General features: G+C 35.2%; 2 protein-coding genes across 2 annotated transcripts; one reads left to right on the top strand and one right to left on the bottom strand.

The window, feature by feature from the left end:
* The first annotated feature begins 2,241 nt into the window (after positions 1–2,241).
* Positions 2,242–3,956, top strand: LOC118056724 (GATA transcription factor 12). The gene is made up of 2 exons (XM_035069037.2): positions 2,242–2,611; positions 2,982–3,956. The coding sequence occupies exons 1-2, from the start codon at positions 2,465–2,467 to the stop codon at positions 3,717–3,719; spliced, it is 885 nt and encodes a 294-aa protein (XP_034924928.1). The 5' UTR covers positions 2,242–2,464; the 3' UTR covers positions 3,720–3,956.
* A 10,989-nt stretch (positions 3,957–14,945) lies between these two features.
* On the bottom strand, positions 14,946–19,335 carry LOC118056723 (glucan endo-1,3-beta-glucosidase 8). Its single transcript, XM_035069036.2, has 2 exons — positions 18,143–19,335; positions 14,946–16,157 (listed from the first exon to the last, which is right to left on the bottom strand). The coding sequence occupies exons 1-2, from the start codon at positions 18,469–18,471 to the stop codon at positions 15,044–15,046; spliced, it is 1,443 nt and encodes a 480-aa protein (XP_034924927.1). The 5' UTR covers positions 18,472–19,335; the 3' UTR covers positions 14,946–15,043.
* Between the last annotated feature and the right edge of the window lie 202 nt (positions 19,336–19,537).

Here is a 19,537-nt window from a genome sequence, read left to right as displayed (position 1 = left end):
ATTTAATGACTAACGAGCCTTGGAAAAATACTTAAATATCTTAAAAGCCAAGGCCTTTGCTTTTTGTTAGCAGAGGAAAAGAAGCCATTACATTATTCCAGTGAACATCGCAAATGATTAAGTGTTTATAGTGTTTGTCAAACCACAATTAGCTTTGGTTAATACTAGTAGAACTTGCCATAATAGTACTCGTAAAATAGCTTGAGTTACTAAATTATTGGTCAATCCATAATTCATTGGGTTAACCATTTATTTATTTATTTATTAAAACTATGTTGTTTTATTAAATTTTCTTAATTTTCTTAATATCCTGGATACATTTCTACACTTAACCCATAAGTGGGTGACCACTTTCATGAACCAAATTATGAGGAAGAGCTCGTTAACTCAAAGTCCTAGTCGATCATACACTTACATGTGGATTGTGAAATTGAAGTGGTAGGATTCAAATCGTGGATGTTCTCTTCTTCTAGTTGACTCCTTATCTCTTTATTATTGCTAGTTGAGCTACTAGCTCACTTGTAAATTTCCTTTATATTGACCCAACTTAGTTTGCAATTTGATCAAAGATCACTAAAAACCTGGCAAAGTCAAGTAGGTTTCACCATGTTAATATTTTATCTGGTTCAATTAAAAATTCGACTCGAGTTAGGTTTCAATTCTCAAATTTTTTTAGGTAAATCTATGAGATTTATCTGCTATACTTGCAGATATTTTTATTTTTTTTAGAGTGTTGTATGACAAAGACTTTAGTTCTAGTATCTTTTCTAGAGAGAAAGAGAAAGAAAGAGACTTCAAGATATTAGGAGACATACATTTACTTCAGAATAATATCTCCTTAGCTACACTTCTTCACCATCTTTAAGATTAAAAAATTCACACACCCTCCAAAAAAAATATTATCATTTATATTTTTTCCAATATAACCTTGTTATGGCATTATTGGACTTAAATTGAAAATAAAAAATATTATAATGCTTGAGATAAAATTTATTTTAGAAGCTCAAACTAGCAATTTCAGCACCACATATAAATTCTTTAATATTTAATTTTTGAACAAACTATTAGTAATAAGTATTTTAAAATAAAAATAAATAAAGGAAAAGAAAAATAAGCATGTGGTTTACAAGGATAAATTGAGCAATTAACATAATAAATATAAGATTTACAGAATAAAAATAAATAGCACACTTTTAAAATATTACGTTTCAAAATCATAACATTTAATTAAAATTACAGTTTAAAAACATGATATTTAACTAAATATCACAGTTAAAAACCACGACATAATGAATTTTTAATGAAATTAATGAACAACTTCATTTCAACAAAAAGAATCATCTATTTTCCATCCTCCTTGTCCATAATCACTAGAGACCATACTTCCTTTTCATGCATCTTGTCTTTTGCTAAATCTCCTACAAACCCATAGCCTCTCATTTCAACATCAAGCTCTTCCTTTCAACTCAAGGCCAAGGCCAGCAACTCCTCATTTACCCTTTTACCCAAGTAATTCTAGGAATCAGATAAATTGAGAAACAGTGGTATTTTGTGTAATTTCTTATCCAATTCTTAGATACCGGAGCATAGGGCTGGCAACTGTGCAGTCAATCAAGAAAACCTCATTCATTGAATGTGTATTTTACATGTTCAGGTGAGTAAAACCCCAACTATTCTAGGTTTTTACAAAAGATGTATATTTTGACTCGAACTCGAGATCTATTATACAAATTTCAAGCTTTTTATCATCACGCTACTCTTTTTGAGGACTGTGCAGTCAAGACAGCAAATGGTAAGGATGAAAGTCATGAAGCAATTGAATCGATCAGCTGAGGCCATGCGCACCAAGATTAGCATGGAGAATAATGTTATTTGGAACTTGCCCAGGAACGTCCTTAATTAGCTCAGGGCATGTCCTCATCTTCAACAAGATTAACATGAAGAATAATGTTATTTGGAACTTGCCCAAGAACGTCCTTAATTAGCTCAGGGCATGTCCTCGTCTTCTTGTTGCTGTAGCAAATGTCAGGAATTTGCTAATGTCTAGTGCTGGGGTAGAGTAGAGACCATACTTCCTTTTCATTTTGTCTTACACCTCCCATTTCAACACCAAGCTTTTAAGTTGTCGCATTTCAGAGATGTAGTATTTATAGAATATCGTGTTTTTTGAAATATAATACGGTTAAAGTATACTATTTCATCATGTTTTTTTTCAAGCAGTATTATTCTTTTAAAATTTTAAGTTTACTGTGTTAATTTTAAAAAAAAAAACTACTGCTAGTTTGTAACTTTGATTGTTTCTTTAGCTTTATATGCCGACAGAAAACTCAGGCCATAAAAGGGCTACTCTCGTTGAGACACTGCACCATTAACCTTTTTCTTTCTTTCCCTATCCCTCACTTTCTCTCGCACTTTCTCCTTGTGCTTTTTGTTCGTTTCAAACATTAATTTCCCTTTCTTGGCCATGGATTTTTGCCGGAATGTGACAGTTTCCGGTGAGTATCATCACCAGCAAGAGCATGTCCTTGCTTCCCCTCCTCCTTGCTCTCAGCTTACTGCCGCCGCCGCTAGTAATAGTCCTCTTGATGACCTCTTCTCTGCTCAAAACACGGTGGGTCTTCTTCAGTTTCTTTCATGTCTTTTTTATGCACAGTTTTTCAACCTTTTTGAGTTATCCTCAGCTCTCAAGGGTTTAGCAGAGTTGGTGCTGCAAAATAGTTCCTTTTTTTTTTTTGTACCTTTAGTGTTCAGTTCTTTCTTCTAGTTCTTGCTTCTTAATTATGCCTCTGGTTTCTGTTTCTTTTGCTATATTTTGTCTGCATATTTTCTTTGAACTACTTTGTGTTCAAACGAACTTGGAAAGTGACAATCTTTGCTGGGTTTTATCAGTTTCTGTCTGTGCTATTCTATGGTTTTAAAGATTCTATTTTGTTCTTCAGAAACCCAGTCCATTAAGGCCAATTTTTTTTTCCTTGGTACAGGAAGTTGATTTTAGCATGGAATGGCTGTCAGTATTTGTAGAAGACTGCTTATCCAGCACCGGAAACTGCCTCCCAGCACCAGCAAGTGATGCTCAAAAGACGAACACAGAAGAAAACCCTCCAAAACCCTTGCAACAGAAACCCCAAGACCAAGAAAACCCATCTTCCTCGAAGAAACTTGCAATCCCAGGAAAGGCAAGAAGCAAGAGAAGAAGGACTTCTGGTGACAGAAGCAGAAACCCATTAACTAGCTGGTGTTATACCAACCAAGCCTTTAATTTGGCATGCTCAGACCCTCCTTTGCTCCAGCAAACACATTGGTTAGCTGATAGTGAACTCATTACGCCCATAAAAGATGGTAGCGACAACAGAGGCATTGATGGTGAGGTACAAGAAAAATCAGCAGTGGAAGGTGATGGTGAGGAGGACCAAGGAAAGGTAGTAGAAGTAGGGAGTAGCAGCAGTAAGGACAGTATAGGGAGTTTGGAGAGCGACATTGGAGAGCGACAACCAAGGAGGTGCACCCATTGCCTTGCACAAAGGACCCCACAATGGAGGGCAGGACCATTGGGTCCAAAAACACTCTGCAATGCATGTGGAGTAAGATACAAGTCAGGCAGGTTACTGCCGGAGTACAGGCCAGCAAAGAGCCCTACTTTTGTGAGCTATTTGCACTCCAACTCTCATAAGAAGGTAATGGAGATGAGAATGGCTAACTCTGATGTCTTCAATACCTAGCCAGCAACAGTAATTAACTTCCAAATCCCCCTTCCAGTGTATACTAAAAACTTGTAGTCCCATAGAAGCTGGATCAAGTTCTTAGCTGGTAATGCAGTGAATTCAGAATTATTTGTTGAGAATTAGTTTCTACACAGAAAGGAGTACTTGATGTGATATGGGATTCCCATGCTATTTGGTAATTCAGAAAGGAGTACTTGATGTGATATGGTAATTCAAAATGCTAATTTTAAATTCTCTCTTTTCTCTTCGATTACAGTTTTATGACATTGAATTTATCTGCAAAACCAGAGGGTTCTTAATGGAGGAGGTAGACTATTTGGCTATCTTTTTCTCAAATGCTATAGATTCCCTCCCCTCGCTGAATGCCACACCACAACTAGCATTGTATGGAGAATGCTATTCTTTATTAGACAAGAAATCATGATGGTCAAGACAGCATAATCCAAGTGTCTATAATCTATAAAAGGTTTAGAAAAGGAATCTAACATTATTATTTTGTATCATGCAAATCTTGGCACTATCTCAAGGAGATAAGATGGTTGATTTCAGCATGCACGTGACCTTTCATTATCCCTTTGAAGTTTGAATTGGCTGCTTCGGTTATCATGAAAATGGGTAACGTTTTGAGGAGATTCTTTACCCTTTTCTGCTCCAGTCACAGCCCATTTTATCTTTCCGGGTCCTTGAACTCCCTCCATGTGAAAATCCTGTAGCCTGTAGGTTCCCCTCCTCGACCCCAAACGCCCACGCTCAAATCTTAATTAGCCAGAGGTCGTAGGCTATAATATTGGTTTTTCTTTTTAATCTTTTGTTTCTCTTGTGTCTTTGTCATCGGCTGGTTTCAAATGACAGGTTCTTGGTCGATGATCAGGATCATCACCTGCGCCTCTCTGAACTTTTTTTCTTAGGAGCAAGGGCAGGATCTCAAACTCTTATTTTATTTTATTAAGAAATCAAATAGAGAGTCGGAGGGTGTTACAAACATACAAGTTAAGTAAATGCTGTATTCAAACATGATATTTCGTGCAAGAACAAGCAATAGCCTTCGTCTGTGGGCAAGAAAATTGAACAATTGTGCCAATAAATTGTATCAAACAATATATATATATATATATATTATCTTTTCTTAAACGGAGAGATAACCTTACTCCATTGGGCAGAGATTTTGAGTGTTGAGAAACTTTGGGAAATAGTTATGACTATTCCGTCATAGTTAAATGAACATCCCTCCAAGCACACACCATACCACAAGTCCCCACTAGAATGGGAAAATTGCATTTGAAGGCCATTTATTGCTCTCTAAATTTCAAGAAATGGTGTATAGTTGGATAGCCAAGAAGGCTTCTATAAATTTGAAGGCCATTTATCGTCAATAAGAATATTGTCCCATCAAAGAAAATAATTAAAAAAAAATTCAAGAAATGACAACTTGAATAGTCTTCTCCTTTAGAATCTCCCTCCTTGAATACCAGGTTGAATGCTAGTCCACTGTAATTTGCTCTCAAACTCATGCACCAAGATCTGATTTTCCATTTACTTTGAAGAAGCGAAACTGGCTTTATCATGCATGGAGGATTAGCTAGTAGCTTAGAGTCTTCATTCAAGATTCATCACGTCTCTTTCTGATGGAATGGCAACTTAATCTCCATGCTAAATCGGTTAAAAATGTTAGGAAGAATATTTTGTTTTCAATTGCGTTGTGGTTTTCTTTAATGAAATTGCAAAATAAGTGAAAGAATAAACTTTTATTTTTCTTTTGACAAAAAATGAAAAAAAAGCGAATCTCTTTCCTACCCTCTCCAAGAACATAACATCACATCCATTTGATGACAATGGAAGACATTTGCATACAGCAAAATCTGATCTTTCATTCATTCCCATCACGGGAAAAAATCCTAATTCCTAATTCCCAATTCTCTGCCATGGAAATATTCCAAACTATCAGTTCTTTCAACCCTCCTCTTTTTTGGAAAAAAAATTAAAAAAAAAAAAAAGTCGAACCAGGCATGTTATCTGGTTATGATTGCTTTTAGTTGATGATTGTCTTTTGTAATGCCACACGCCAATAAATGGCACAAAGCTTGTTGAAAAAGGGAAGGAAAAGAAAGATAAAAGAAAAGAAAAGCAAAACTTGTTCAAAGAATGTAATGGCACTATGCAGCTCTGATAATATTTCATCCATGAAATATTCTCGGGGTCCGAAGCTCAAGTACAGACTCCATGTTTTTTTGAGCTCGGGCACATCATTTAGTTCAATGCTTCACTAGATCTAAGACAGGTGACATAACTTCCGATAAGCACAATTGACCCAACTTATTCATAATTCACTAGTCTTTAAAATAGATCTGAGATCTCCACACAGCCTAATAATAAGGGAACGTACCCTGGCAAAGGGACAAGCTTACCCAAAGGCACAAGCTTGGATGTAAACATAGTGTGTTTGTTTTTGCTGTTATTTTTGTGGTTGCGGTTGGAAAAAAGCATTTTTTTTGTGGTTTGTATATATATTTTGAGTGTTTGGTTAAAAGTGTGGTTTGACTTTAATGTGGTTAAAAAATATTTGGTTAAACCTGTGGTTGCGGTTGCTTTTGTACCCAAAATAACTAAAAATGACATAAATAAAATAATTCTTTGTGTTAAGAGGAAATAAAATATTTTTTCCACATAAATACCAGCAAAATAACAAAAGTGTGCTTTGTTATTACAATTAAACATTATTGCCCCATCAAACTATTTGCAATGTCATCACGAATATAATCCATACGTGACGCCCTTTGGTGTCCACTTGTTTGTGATTGTGGAATGACATCGAGAAAAGTATCTGGAGGAACAAAATCAAGATGGCTATCAATCTTGTTGAATGCAACATCTTGGCTCGACTTCATTTGAATATAGTTGTGCAGCGCCATTGATATGACAACAATTTTAACCTGTGATTTGTAAGGAAACACAGGCATCGTTTGCAAGATTCATCATCTTTTCTTACAAACTCCAAATGTACGTTCGATTACACATTGTAATAATGAATGGACTCGGTTAAATACTTCCTCCTAACTCCGCGGTTGTCCTCGTTGACGAAATTCTGGAAGATGATATCTTTCCCCTTTATATAGACCTAAGTAACCGTACTCATTCGGATATCCCGAATCAACAAGATAATACTTTCCTGCATAAATATAATAATTGATTAACGCTTACAAAATACTTCATATAAAAACAAATTAGACCAGTTGAACAACAACCATATATTTTTTTTATGGGTGAATACCTTCCAGTGGCCACGGAAATTGTATGTTTGTATTTTCAATCGCAACACTACCTTCCCACCCAGCCTAAACAAATGTAAATTGCATGTCAAAGCTACATGCTACCATTATATTTTGCGTCGATATACCTTTTCTACTAATAAATAGTATTTGATTTTCTTGTGAAACACATGCACGTACATGTGTTCCATCAATCGCTCCAATGCAATTCTACATAAACAAAAAAATTTGTTGCCGAATCAATTTAATTGCACGTAAATATTTGATTGTAACCTTTTGAAATATTTAACTACTTGTACAAAGTATTGCTTACCTTGAAATAAGGCATGTATCTCGGATTCATTTCAATTTCCAATGGAGTTGTTGTGAATTCTGGATCTATTGGTCTGATTAAATCAGCTGCTAGCAAGCATACAGAACAAAGAACCTCGTTGAAATTTCTGAAAATGGTTTCACCTGAATGCTGAAAACGCTCCTGCATTTCCCTATTTGACGCACCGAGAGCTAAAGTGTAGAGAAACATGCCTACTTTTTCAATAACACTCATCCGTCTAGACGGTTTCAACCTGTACATTGTTTCCAACTCAAAAGCCAAACTCTTTAATGTGTCAGCATCCATCCGAAACATGTTCACACAACGCATCCAATACCCATTTAAAATTTCTATCAACCATCGCATGCCAATATTGTATGAATCCATATATAGCTCTTTATAAATATACGTATTGTAATACAAAGCCAATGCTCCAGCAGTGCAGATGACTAATTTAGTGCGATCACACTCTCTATGCCAAAATAAATCTTCATCGTCATCTTCATCCTATTGATTTAGGGCGTCGTCCTAAACCTTACTATTATAGTTCACATAACCATCACCATAACTACCTCCAAAACCACTTACAGAACTTGTACCAGCAAACCCATCAGACACATACCGACCAACATTATTTATAACATTTTCATAATGGTCATCAAAAAGAGCATTAAGCCAATTCGCATCAATATCTACAAACAAAACTTAATATCAATTTTCAACCTGCAGAGTACTGGTACAAAATACATGTTCATTGAACAATTTGTTTTGAAATTTTGTGTTGTTAATGCCGGTCTTAACACAAAACATTTATGTTCGATCAAGCGCTAAATATCAAACATCTTTAACTTATACATAACTCATTCAATATTTTTCAACAAATCAATAATTGTAATTTTCAACCTGCAACGTAACGGTAAAATGACAGTTTTGTCCGCGTAATTTGTTTACAATATTTTTAACATTAATTGTGACATTAACTTAACCCACAACATTTACATTGTAGCAATCCCTAATAAGCGAACTTATTTACAACAATATTAACTTAAACAAAAAACATTTAATTTGAAGCGACCCCTACGAAACGAATAGATTTTACTTATAAGTAACGCATTCAATATTTTACAACATAACCTTAAATTCAACCCTCAAAACAGTATTCATGCACATTGGCATGCTTGAAAGTAATTGGTGGCAGCCACTTAAGGTTTATTTAGAAAAATAAGTAAAGAGAAGGGACAGCTGTATAAATAGAAAAAAAAAACATAAATTAACTTGTTTTATTGACAATAACAATAGCCCTAAAATCATTTACCATCAAAATTTGGTAACAAAACATCAATATCAAGCTTTATTAACTAAAAAGCATCCCTAAAATCAACACTTAACCTTCTAATGTCAATGAACTTGAAGTTGCAGTGTAAAAACAGAAACAAACCCTCCTGAAACAGCCCTTAATATACGTGGGAATGCTTGCAAATTTTATGGTCAGCCAATGAAAATACTTTGGAATGATAATGCTTCTTAAATAGGAACACACACAAAGCACAAACCAAGCTATATTTACTATAATACCCATCAGCAAACCAATATTTATACCATTACCAACCATTCAACCCAGCAACTCTCATTCAACCCACTATCAAACATTCAAGTAAGGAACAATAATTCACAACAATAGTTGTCATTCAAGTCAACATACATTCAACCAATCAGCAGCCATTCAACTCATAAAAAACATGAAATCTGTTAAAACAATATGAAATTCTATGCTAAAAAAGCAAATTGAACACAAAGTATTCTAGCCATTCAAACTAGGCTATAGAAGTCAACATGAAACCTAGAATTACAGCTTATACAATGTATAACATTAGTTGTTAAAAACATCTCAAACATAACCAATTAGCCTACAACTACAAATACAAAGGAAGTGCTCAACATATGATACGTTACAAGTTAAGAAACCTGGGAAAAATAACAAAGGCATAACTGTTTGCATCAACTATTTCGCAATTCTACAGCCGCGCCAACACCTCATGAACCTCACCTTTGTGTGGACTGTTAACTGCGAAAAAACATGTAAACATACAATATGTTAACATCTCATTGGAATATAAACTAAACATGATAAGTTTGCTCAACATTAAAAAACACTTCAAATATGGAATGCATACAATAATTACCAAAACATATAAAACACAATAAAATTTAATTGCTGCAACATATAACACACAACAACATATATAAATGTAAGTTTTCCATATATCAAATGTAAACTTACTTCAAGGTTGGTAGTTTACCCTTCGATCGAACATTAATTTTAACCACTGAAATTTTTGATCCATATCACCAATTGCTGCCCGCATTTCCCTCCTACTTCTAACCATAAAAAACTTAGTTGCAAAACAATACAGCTCACTGTCGAACACCACTTCCTTAATGGAGTGACACTCCTTCATCACCTCTTCTATGTTACATCCTTTTTTATCCAAAACACTTGACGTGCATTCACTCTTGGTAGACACACCATCCACTAACTTATCTAATCACAAAAACAATTGTGATCCCCTTCCGGCACCCCTTTTTTTCCTCATTTTGTTGGGAACTTTGTTGCACACCTTTTCTCTTCCCACTACTACCAGTGGGATTGCTTGTGCTATTGAAAAAATTGACACAAGCCACCATATTATTGACATCGAAAATAAAATTTGGAAGACTATCCTCAGAATCACCACTACCTTCCTCAAGATGAGGGTCCTCATTAACTACGTTAGTTTGCCTTTGACTGACACCATCTTCATCAGAATTTAGACCCTATGATGGAGCCCAAACATATTGACCCGTAGCAACAGTGTTTGTAAACATGATATCATATTTACAACACAATGCTGGATCAATGCCAGCATGCTTAAACTTTCTTACCCCGCATATCTCCTACAACAAGGGACAATGAAGATAAAAATGCATAAAAATGATGTAAAAGCACGCAAGAAAACAGTTTATAATAGCTCTAAAACATACTAAAAAAAACAGACCTAGTTTTTAGCTTTCCACCATTCATCAAGAGCCAAAATTGTTCCAAGTTCAACACTTCATCCTACTCCTATTTCAGAAATCAACCTTTTCCATATTCTCCAATCTTTTTTAATTCCATCCCACTTATTCTTTAATTGTGCTTTCGTTAATGCATGGCCAGTTTGATCCTTAAAGCAATTCATAACATATTTCCACCCAACTTTGTCGAAATGTGTGTTGGGTCGCATACCTTGCTCAATTGCTTTAATACATGTGTCATAAAAAGCGTGCAACATCTCTCTAGTCCAACAAGCCGTATCTTGTGATTGAGAATCGTCCATGTTCTCGGTTAAAATGTGTTGTCTCATATACAATTAACATGTTAATTTTCTAGAGACGATGTAAAGGACATAGAATGCACAATCTATCCTAATTAAACCGCGACCTAAAATAAAAACTATGAATTGAGAACATAGACTTAACGTAATCAGCTTAACACTTTAATTGATAGGTTTATTTCCATTAAAGTTTCAACAAGCCAATGTTTTCATTGCTTAAGCGTAATCGCTATTTCTTGTAGCCATGACAAGTGTATATACCATTTTCTGTAACTTAATTACATAGATATACACTTTGCATGTATTTTCATAGCAAAAAAAGAGAGGTAACCAGTATGAAATGATTACTAAAAGGTGCAAATTGAGAGTGGAAAACCCCTACTAGACAGCACAAGTACGAATTGATTTCATTCAGATAATAAAGGGCTTAGAGCTGGCATGGTTTGAAAGCATAAGAGCCTAAGAAGGCATGCTAAAGAGACAATGTCCAACCTTGAGTGTATATAGAAATATTCAAATTCAGCCGAGATGAAATTAACTTAGGAGGCTAGGAAATTCAAACCTAATGAAAAGCTTAGATGACCGAACATTATATTGAAAAGAAGTAGGTCATTTTGAATTCAATGACATTGAGAGAGAGATATCAAGTGTTGTTATCATTTTTAAAATAAGCTACAATTATGTTTATAAAGATATTTTAAATTTAATTATTTAGGTTTAATAAAACAAGCTAAACTTTAAGAGGATCTTTTGCTAAAAAGTACTGATTTGCATTGGAGTTTTGAAGGTATTATTAAAAACATGTTCAACTGGAATCCTCTTTGTTGTCCATGGCTATATTATTAAATTAAAATGGAATGTATCTTCTGCTCTCTAAGCTAGTCTGATGTGGCTAGGGGTGGGTTGGAGGAGTGCTGTGTGATTCCAAGGGAATTCGGTATTTATTTTGCTCATGTTCAGCACAAACCTTAGATTCAATTTTTTAGCAGTTTAGATGTCTATTGCTTAGGGATGGTCTTACGGTGACATTCAAGCGTTGAAGTTTTAGAAAATGTAATATACAACTGTCATAACTAAGTTATAGAATAATGTTCAACCGAAACATACATAATAAAACACTACAATTACATAAATGTTTATTCTCAGAAAACACACAGCAATTGAAAGACTAAAGTAATTGTGCAACCGAAACAGAGCAACTGACCTTGAATTTTCTTGTGCAATTGAGACAGAGATTAGTAAGATGCTCATGCTTGAGCTTTCCAGGAGGATGATTTTGATGCTCCCTTTGGTTCTGGCAAAGAAAACACACAGCAAGAGAAAATTTTGGTTAGAGAAAACAACTTGTTTTAGCAGATAAGGCATGATCTATACAAATTTTTAGGTCAAATACGAAGAAAATTACCTGGGTCAGTGCGTGTCTTCTTCAACCGTGAAAGGAGTTCATCATGGCAGCAGATCGGTGGCAAATGGGCTTGATCTACACTCAGCTACAAACACTAGTGACGGTCTGTGTGAGAGAATGGATCACGCAGAGTATATAAGGTGTGTTTGCCACACTGTGAAAGCACGAGGAGGAGGACTGATTTTTTAAGAAGGGGCAGCTTTGGAGGAGTAGAGCTCAGGGAGGCGAATGTGGAGGAGGAGAGACGACCGTGAGCTAGAACCGTTTGGACATATAGGGCTAATTAATTTTTTGGTAAAGGTTCCAGCATTTTCTCCAAACAGCAGCCACACCAAAAGCAACAACAACTTGCTTTTGCTTATCTTGTGTTTTGAATGCAATTTGTGTAGGCCCCATGAAATTTGAAAATGTGGGTAGCTATTAACCAAATAGCTTGAAACAATAGAAACGCATGAAACGTGGACGCTTCCACGTAACCAAACAAGTTCTTATTCTATTTAAAATAACATAAATACATCAAACATGTCACATTCAAAGGTATTTGTACTTGTTCATCTGCTAAGTTCAAGATAACATGATTCTAACAAATATGTCAAGTTCAAAATACTTGAACTCGACAATCAGTCTAGTCTAAAATAATATGGGTTTGATAAATAAAATCGAATAGAAAAATTTCAACCATAAATTACTCTAACTACTCTCATTATAGTTGATACTTAGCATTAAATACTCTTATATTCTCATGTTATAACTAGACCCATGACACAACGTTAGAGATACCTATACCTAAAGGATAAACCACGCAACAATATTATTTTTAATTAATAGTGAACTAACAACCATTAAGAGTTATTATCATAAATGATTGTCAATGAATCAGGTATCATATTATTTTTCTCGTTTGCCTTTATCTTTATGAAAGTTGACGTGGTTTATGAGTATATAACTACCAAGTAAGGCATGTTTTGATTCCATGAGTTCTAATTTCCAAGTTTATCAGTGCATACTTCTATCATATATTTCATTATATTTTTTGCAAACATATACACTACACAGCTTTTAAAGCTCTATTCCTCTCATATTTGTGCTAGTTTTAGTCTTTCACGAGACTTGTTTTGTAGGTGATCGTAATTTTTAGTGATCTCTACATCCACTAGTCCATCTTCACCACCCTAAGACATTTATCATCTTTGGAAAGGTCTTGAATTATTTGGGTTTGTAGTAGAACGTCTTTGGTACATAACCAAATGGGCATTTGGTAATTATAGTTTTTGGATTATCTTGTGTCCTAAAAAGGCATGGAGCCTAACCTAGAAATATTGTAAGGGATTACAAATATGTTTAACCTAACCATAGTTAAAGATGTTGAATGCCTCTTAGAAAGATAATTTTCCTAAACAAATTCATATATAATCTAGGAGGAAGATGTCTACCCTTCTTTAAAGTTAAAAAACAATAGAATAAATTATTATGAACACTTGAATTTCAAAAAGGTTTTCAAGAATTTAAAGAATGACTTAACTTCTTAAAAATTACATCACAACTGCAAACAATGAGAGAACCTTTAAACTCATTATAAAGTATCCATGTAGTTTTGGAAGCGCATTAGGAGAGTACAAAGTTCAATTGAGGATGAAACATGCATGCTAAGTGAAAGATAAGAGATATTATTGACATAGTTATCAAACTTGTTTCGATAGGCCTACCTAGTAACTTGGTGACTCGAGACCTTGCCTAGGTTGATTTTGCTTTTGAACTACCTAGAGAGTTGACCCCGTCAAATTCGGGTGACTTGATAGGTTAACTTATGACTCGAGTAATCTAGTCAAAATCCAAGTAAGACTTAGTCAAAACTTGAGTGAGACTCGATAATCGATTTCTTAATAATTTTTTATTCAAAATGATGTTATTTTTGCTAAAAAAATTAAACCCAATAGAACTGGTTCATAGATCAACCCCTCGATCCGTGAGTTGAAAGCAATTGATTAAAGATTCCAACCATCAACATTTTAAACCATATCTTGTGATTGGTAACTGTGTTCCTAAAAAAATTAAATTTTTTTTTATATTTTTAGATCGTTTTGATGTGTTAATATCAAAAATAATTTAAAAAAAAAACATTATTTCAATATATTTCATAGTGAAAAAAACATTTTTAACCGCAACCGCTATTACATTTCCAAACATTCATGATAATGAAAAGTTTTTAATCGCCAATAACTGGGATTTGAATTGAATTAAGGTGTTTTATAAGTTAAATATCATATTTATGATGACATTATAAGCTTTCCATGTAAGGGAATAAGAGAGAGTGCGGCTGGGCTGGCTAGCTGGGGCTACCGTGGGACATATCACATCCGAGAGAGAAGGCACAAGTGGGTGTGTTGTGCTGGTAGGAGATTAAAGGGTCCGCAGTTGAGAGGCTTTTTTGAATACTGGTTGCTTGCTTCTTCTTTTTTATTTTTTTAGGGGACCACCCCATTAATTGAGAGAAAATCACATGAATTACTATTTGTTGTTGACATTATTCCAATCTAATCTAACTTGTTCCTATTTCTATATGATTTTTTTTTTTTTTTTTTTGTGTTGGTAATTGTCTCGATGGTGCCATGCATCCATCGTCCAAATTGCTGCAAGGAATGAGGTACGGATGGCATCTCTCTCTCTCTCTCTCTCTCTCTCTATATATATATATATATATATATATATATATATATATGCATGCCATCTTCTCAGGATAATTGATTAAAGCAAACAGGGCTTTCAAGAGGGTGATGGCTATAATGATTTTGCAAGTATCTGTTATCCAGGTTTCCCGGTCAGCAGGACCATTCTGCAAAACCATGTGAATGAATGATGATCAGGCAACAAGTTCTGAACAGTTAATCAAAGCAACAATGGAGATTTATTAAATGAATTGACAGAGTAACCAATGTCAAAAAAGCCAAGAGCAATAGATGTCCAAGGTATCTACAAAAATCAATCTATAGAAAAAGGGATGTTAACAAGGCTGTTACAAATACAGAACCCATCAATGACAGGGAGACAGAGGAGGAAGATGAAGCTACTATCTGGATGATGAAATTGCAGTTCCCTTGAGAAATATTCTGTTCAGTAACCATGGCCAGGCCCTCGAAATTACAGGCGAGTTCATCCTGGTTTTGCACCTGGTAGTACATATTGAATGCATATGAAGCATTCCCATTGGTGTCCAGGCCATTACAGGAAGAGCCATAGCCAAGAGCCGTGCAATCTGAACGGGAGCAAGCATAATTTATGTTATCTGCAAGCTTGCTAAGATCGTTGGCGTTTGGATTAAACATGCACCATTTTGACGGTAGATATTGAACATTCTGCGCACCCACTAGCCACTTGTTTGCAACCTGACCGGAAAGATCCATCGGAAACTTAGGCTGCCCATCATATCGAAAGATTCCCCAATGGCGCTCAAAATTCCCAGGAGCGATGCTCTTGGCATCCTCGTCAAGAAGACCAAACAAGTAGACTTCTATGTAGCCAGGTCGAAGCGGGGTGCCTCTGTTGCCTGCAAGTCGTGGTAAAAGCCCGTTGTAAAATCTAATAGCATTACCTGTGTTGGCATTCTTGTCCCCGTCTGTTGGCCAGCCAACCTCACCTACTACAATGGGCATATCGCCATGGCCAGCTGCTTTCAGGGCTGAGACCAAGGTGTCGAAGTTAGCATCAAAAACATTGGTGTACTGAATCCCGGTACCTCTATCCACAACAGGCTGAGGAGCCCCGTCAAAGAAAGCATAATCAAATGGGAAATCGTCGTTCCCATAAAGACTCAAGAAAGGATAGATGTTCACAGTGAAAGGTGCGTTGTTCTGTCCCAAAAACTGAACAATCTCGGTCATAATGTCATTAATATCACTGCGGAATCTTCCAGAAGATGGATAGGCTTGGTCGTCTGGGGAGTTATAGACGTCAGCATTAAGGGGTACAGTGGCCTTTATGGAGTCTCCAACCCCAGCATCATTGAGGGCATTTTGTATGTTCCGGAGTGCTGGGAAGGTGGTGTTTAAGAAAGAACCATTGTAGGATTTGAGAAAAGGTTCGTTACCAACTGCTACATACCTGTGAAGAGACAGCAAATATATAAAGGAATTCAGAGGTTAATGGTGAGCTTTCGTTCTCAACAACACCGGACAACAGCAACATAGAACGTATTTAAAACCATATAATTAATGTAAACCTTCCAATTTATACGCTATGAAATGTGATAATGGTTTCTGAATTTGCATAATTCCTCCATTTAACAGATAATCCATTGAATGTAGATATAGAATTCAAACACAAAACACACACACACACAAGGGACAAGTACTGTTCCATCTCTTGTAGTTTTAAGAAGATAGAAATGTAACCATCTAGGTGGTGGTCCAGTTGTAAGAGCTTGGGACCAAGAGGTTTGCTCCTTCTGTGGTCTCAGGTTCAAGCCCTGGAGTTGCTCATATAATGACCACTGGAGGCTTACATGGTCGTTAACTTCAGGGCCCGTGAGATTAGTCGAGGTGCGCGCAAGCTGGCCCGGACACCCACGTTAAAAAAAAAAAAAAAAAAAAAGATAGAAATGTAAAGTTGAATTTTTCAACCAATTATCGATATGGAATTAAGAAACAAAGTACTATGTTCTGGAGCTCTAATACGCAACTCCAGATGCATTCTCACAGAAAATAGAGCACAAATCATGAGTGTCAAAACAGCAAATCATTCAGAAAAGGAATTTCCTGAAGGAAAATAATGGATATTCTATTTTCTGTTTCTCGAAATTGATCACAAGAATATAAAAATGTAAGGTAGAATTTTAAATAAGAACTACAATGAACTTGAGTGGCAAACAGGGCATTAAGTTGAGGAACTCTACTACGGACTCCTTTCAATTTAATTCCCACGTCTCATCAAGCATTGGATATGGAGAAATTGTGCAAACAAGTCTTGCAGAACATTTAATTCTTTTTTGCCACTTGTGTCCCATGCCAATTGGCTTTTGGAGTGGGCAAGGTTGCCATCTTTTTCTCCTTTCCGATACAAAGTTCTCTCAAAAAAGCATGCCACCGAGCATATGATTCTCCAATAGGTTTTTGAACACGTACGAAAAGGAAACCAAAAGTTCATACAGATAAAAGTCGGAGGAGTGCTTGGTAAGAATCCAAACCCTAATCTCCCATTTTATTCTCCTAGAAACTCTAAGCATATGCTATCATATTCTACAGAATAGATACGCAGGTATAGCTCTGAGTATATATAAAAAAAAATGGAATGCCTGCCTTTTTTAGTAAGAAGTAAAACTCAAACGCATCGCATTAATACCTACCAGGCTGTTAGCTTCTCCAATTAAAAAATCCCTACTGCCATCTTATGGAAGATTCAAGAACCAAGCCAGCATTTTAGCAAGTCCAACTGTGGGGCCATATTATATATTTAATAGTTGAATCTTGATACATTAAGATTATCACGCAAGCTTCTCTTTTCCTAACATTGGATGGGGATAAGAGAAGCTGAAACTATAAGGCCATAACTTCATCCAAAATCAATAGAATTATCAAAAGATATCCAAAAAAATAATCACAACTCTTACTCCAAACCAACATTTTTAAATTTCTTGATCACAGATTTGAACTTGAGAAATCGATTTAAAGTCAACACCTAGAGAACACCAATTTCTCAACTGCGTTAATGATGCATTAGGAGGTCATGATTACCAGTTTATTAAGAAAAGGCAAACAAATTTTACCTAATTAACAGAAAGATTTTACTTGGACAAAAGAAATTAACTTCCTAGACGGAAACTACTCCAGGACAATAGCTTCTCGAGCCAAATAATTGAAATTGACAATTTTCCTACACACAAGATGGAACAGGTAGATCAGCTTCCAGGAAATTATGAAGTTCAATACCAACCAAGATAATCATGCCACCTTATTGCAATCCTAACTTGGATATGGATTACTTCCATCGATTTAAACTCCATTGTTTATCATGGTGATAGAAACTCAAATTCAGAACCAATCAATCCAAAGAAAAAAAAAAGTTACAGAGAGAGAAAACTCTGAACTTACTTGATGGTAACTCCTCCGTTAAAATCATAACGAGTTACATTCCTCTTTACCCAATCTTTAGCACGATTATAATCACCCATCACAGCAAGCTGGTCATTAGGAATAGCAACCATAACTTCAATGCCAGTACCAGCAAGTGAATTCATTGTATTTTGGTCTGCATCAAAAAGCTTCACTTTTTGGATCCCATTATCCTTCAACATTTGAACAACTGTTTCTGGTGGCAATTTACGTATAGCCATAGTTCCCCAATTAACACCAAGACCATCAACACAATTCCCTAAAAGGCCTAAAACCAAAACCAATTTGAGAAACCAACAGGTGCCCATTTTTAGTTTTGGTTTCTAAGTAAAAAAAAAAAAAAAAGAACTCAAATAGAAGAGAAGAAGACAACGCAAGTAAAATCGAAGGGTTTTTGTTTATTGCTGTAACTGAAAACTCAGTTTCTTTCCTTTTTTTATTAATGAGAAAGAGAGGGAAGGCAACGTTTTTTGACAAGTGGATGCACTAAATCAACGAAAAACTAGCGATTTACGGGACACGATTCTGAGATCGTGATTTTTATGATAGTAGGAGAGAAACATGCAAGAATCCCAAGTATATTTCAAAACTGAAAAAAAATACAACAAGGAAAAGAGAGAGAAAAAAGAATATAAATATGAATCATAACCCAAAGTGTAAAAGAACAAACTTTTTTATACCCTTTTGGACGTGAATAAAGAGAGAATCAATAGCCAAGAAGAATCCACCTTTTTCTTGAGAAATTAAAGAAACAGAGCAAGTGGAGATGAACAGAAAGATTGATACTTTATTACGATTAAAAAGAATTAACTGCCAAAGTGAACGAATTGATGGGTTTTAGAAGATAGGTTTTGAAGGAAACAAGTAAAACCAAAACTTATTAGTGTGGAAAGATCAAAATCATTGGATTTGAAAAACAGGGGATTTTTATATGCTATCCTCTTAGGGGGGAAAGGGATGGGAATAGATAGGAGTATACAATTTGAAAAAGGAAACACACAAGAAATACCACAACTCTGTGTTTTCAATGCGATGTGTATTATTAGTTGAGTCGGAACAAAATACAAAAGAGACAGCAGAGATACAGATGGTTTTTCACAATGAAAAGGTCGAAGAGGGGAAACGAAAGAGATAACAGAGAGACAGACAGTTTCTGACACTGAAAATGTGAAAGACTCAAAGAGGGGGGAAGGGGTCTTTTTAAAAAAGAATTTATCATATTACATTAAAATTTTCATAAGAGTAATATTATCTAAAAAAATTAAATGTATATTTCTATCTTGCTTTAAAATAATGATATTTAATATGTTATGTTTTTGAACCATGACAATTATTAATCAATTCACTAATTAGATATAGTTGTATAATTAGTCG

This window comes from Populus alba, chromosome 19 (genome assembly GCF_005239225.2).
Source record: "Populus alba chromosome 19, ASM523922v2, whole genome shotgun sequence".
NCBI lineage: Eukaryota > Viridiplantae > Streptophyta > Magnoliopsida > Malpighiales > Salicaceae > Populus > Populus alba.
Note: the sequence above shows the minus strand (reverse complement) of the source record. Positions and strands in the feature narration are given on the sequence as shown.

What these genes read in the sequence shown, in the direction of transcription:
- LOC118056724 (XM_035069037.2), top strand. Translation starts at nt 2,465, where the DNA reads ATGGATTTTTGCCGGAATGTGACAGTTTCCGGTGAGTATCATCACCAG. An exon ending in TCTTCTCTGCTCAAAACACG is followed by an intron (nt 2,612 to 2,981) that starts GTGGGTCTTCTT and finishes TCCTTGGTACAG; the next exon opens with GAAGTTGATTTTAGCATGGA.
- LOC118056723 (XM_035069036.2), bottom strand. Translation starts at nt 18,471, where the DNA reads ATGGGCACCTGTTGGTTTCTCAAATTGGTTTTGGTTTTAGGCCTTTTA. An exon ending in AACGGAGGAGTTACCATCAA is followed by an intron (nt 16,158 to 18,142) that starts GTAAGTTCAGAG and finishes GTCTCTTCACAG; the next exon opens with GTATGTAGCAGTTGGTAACG.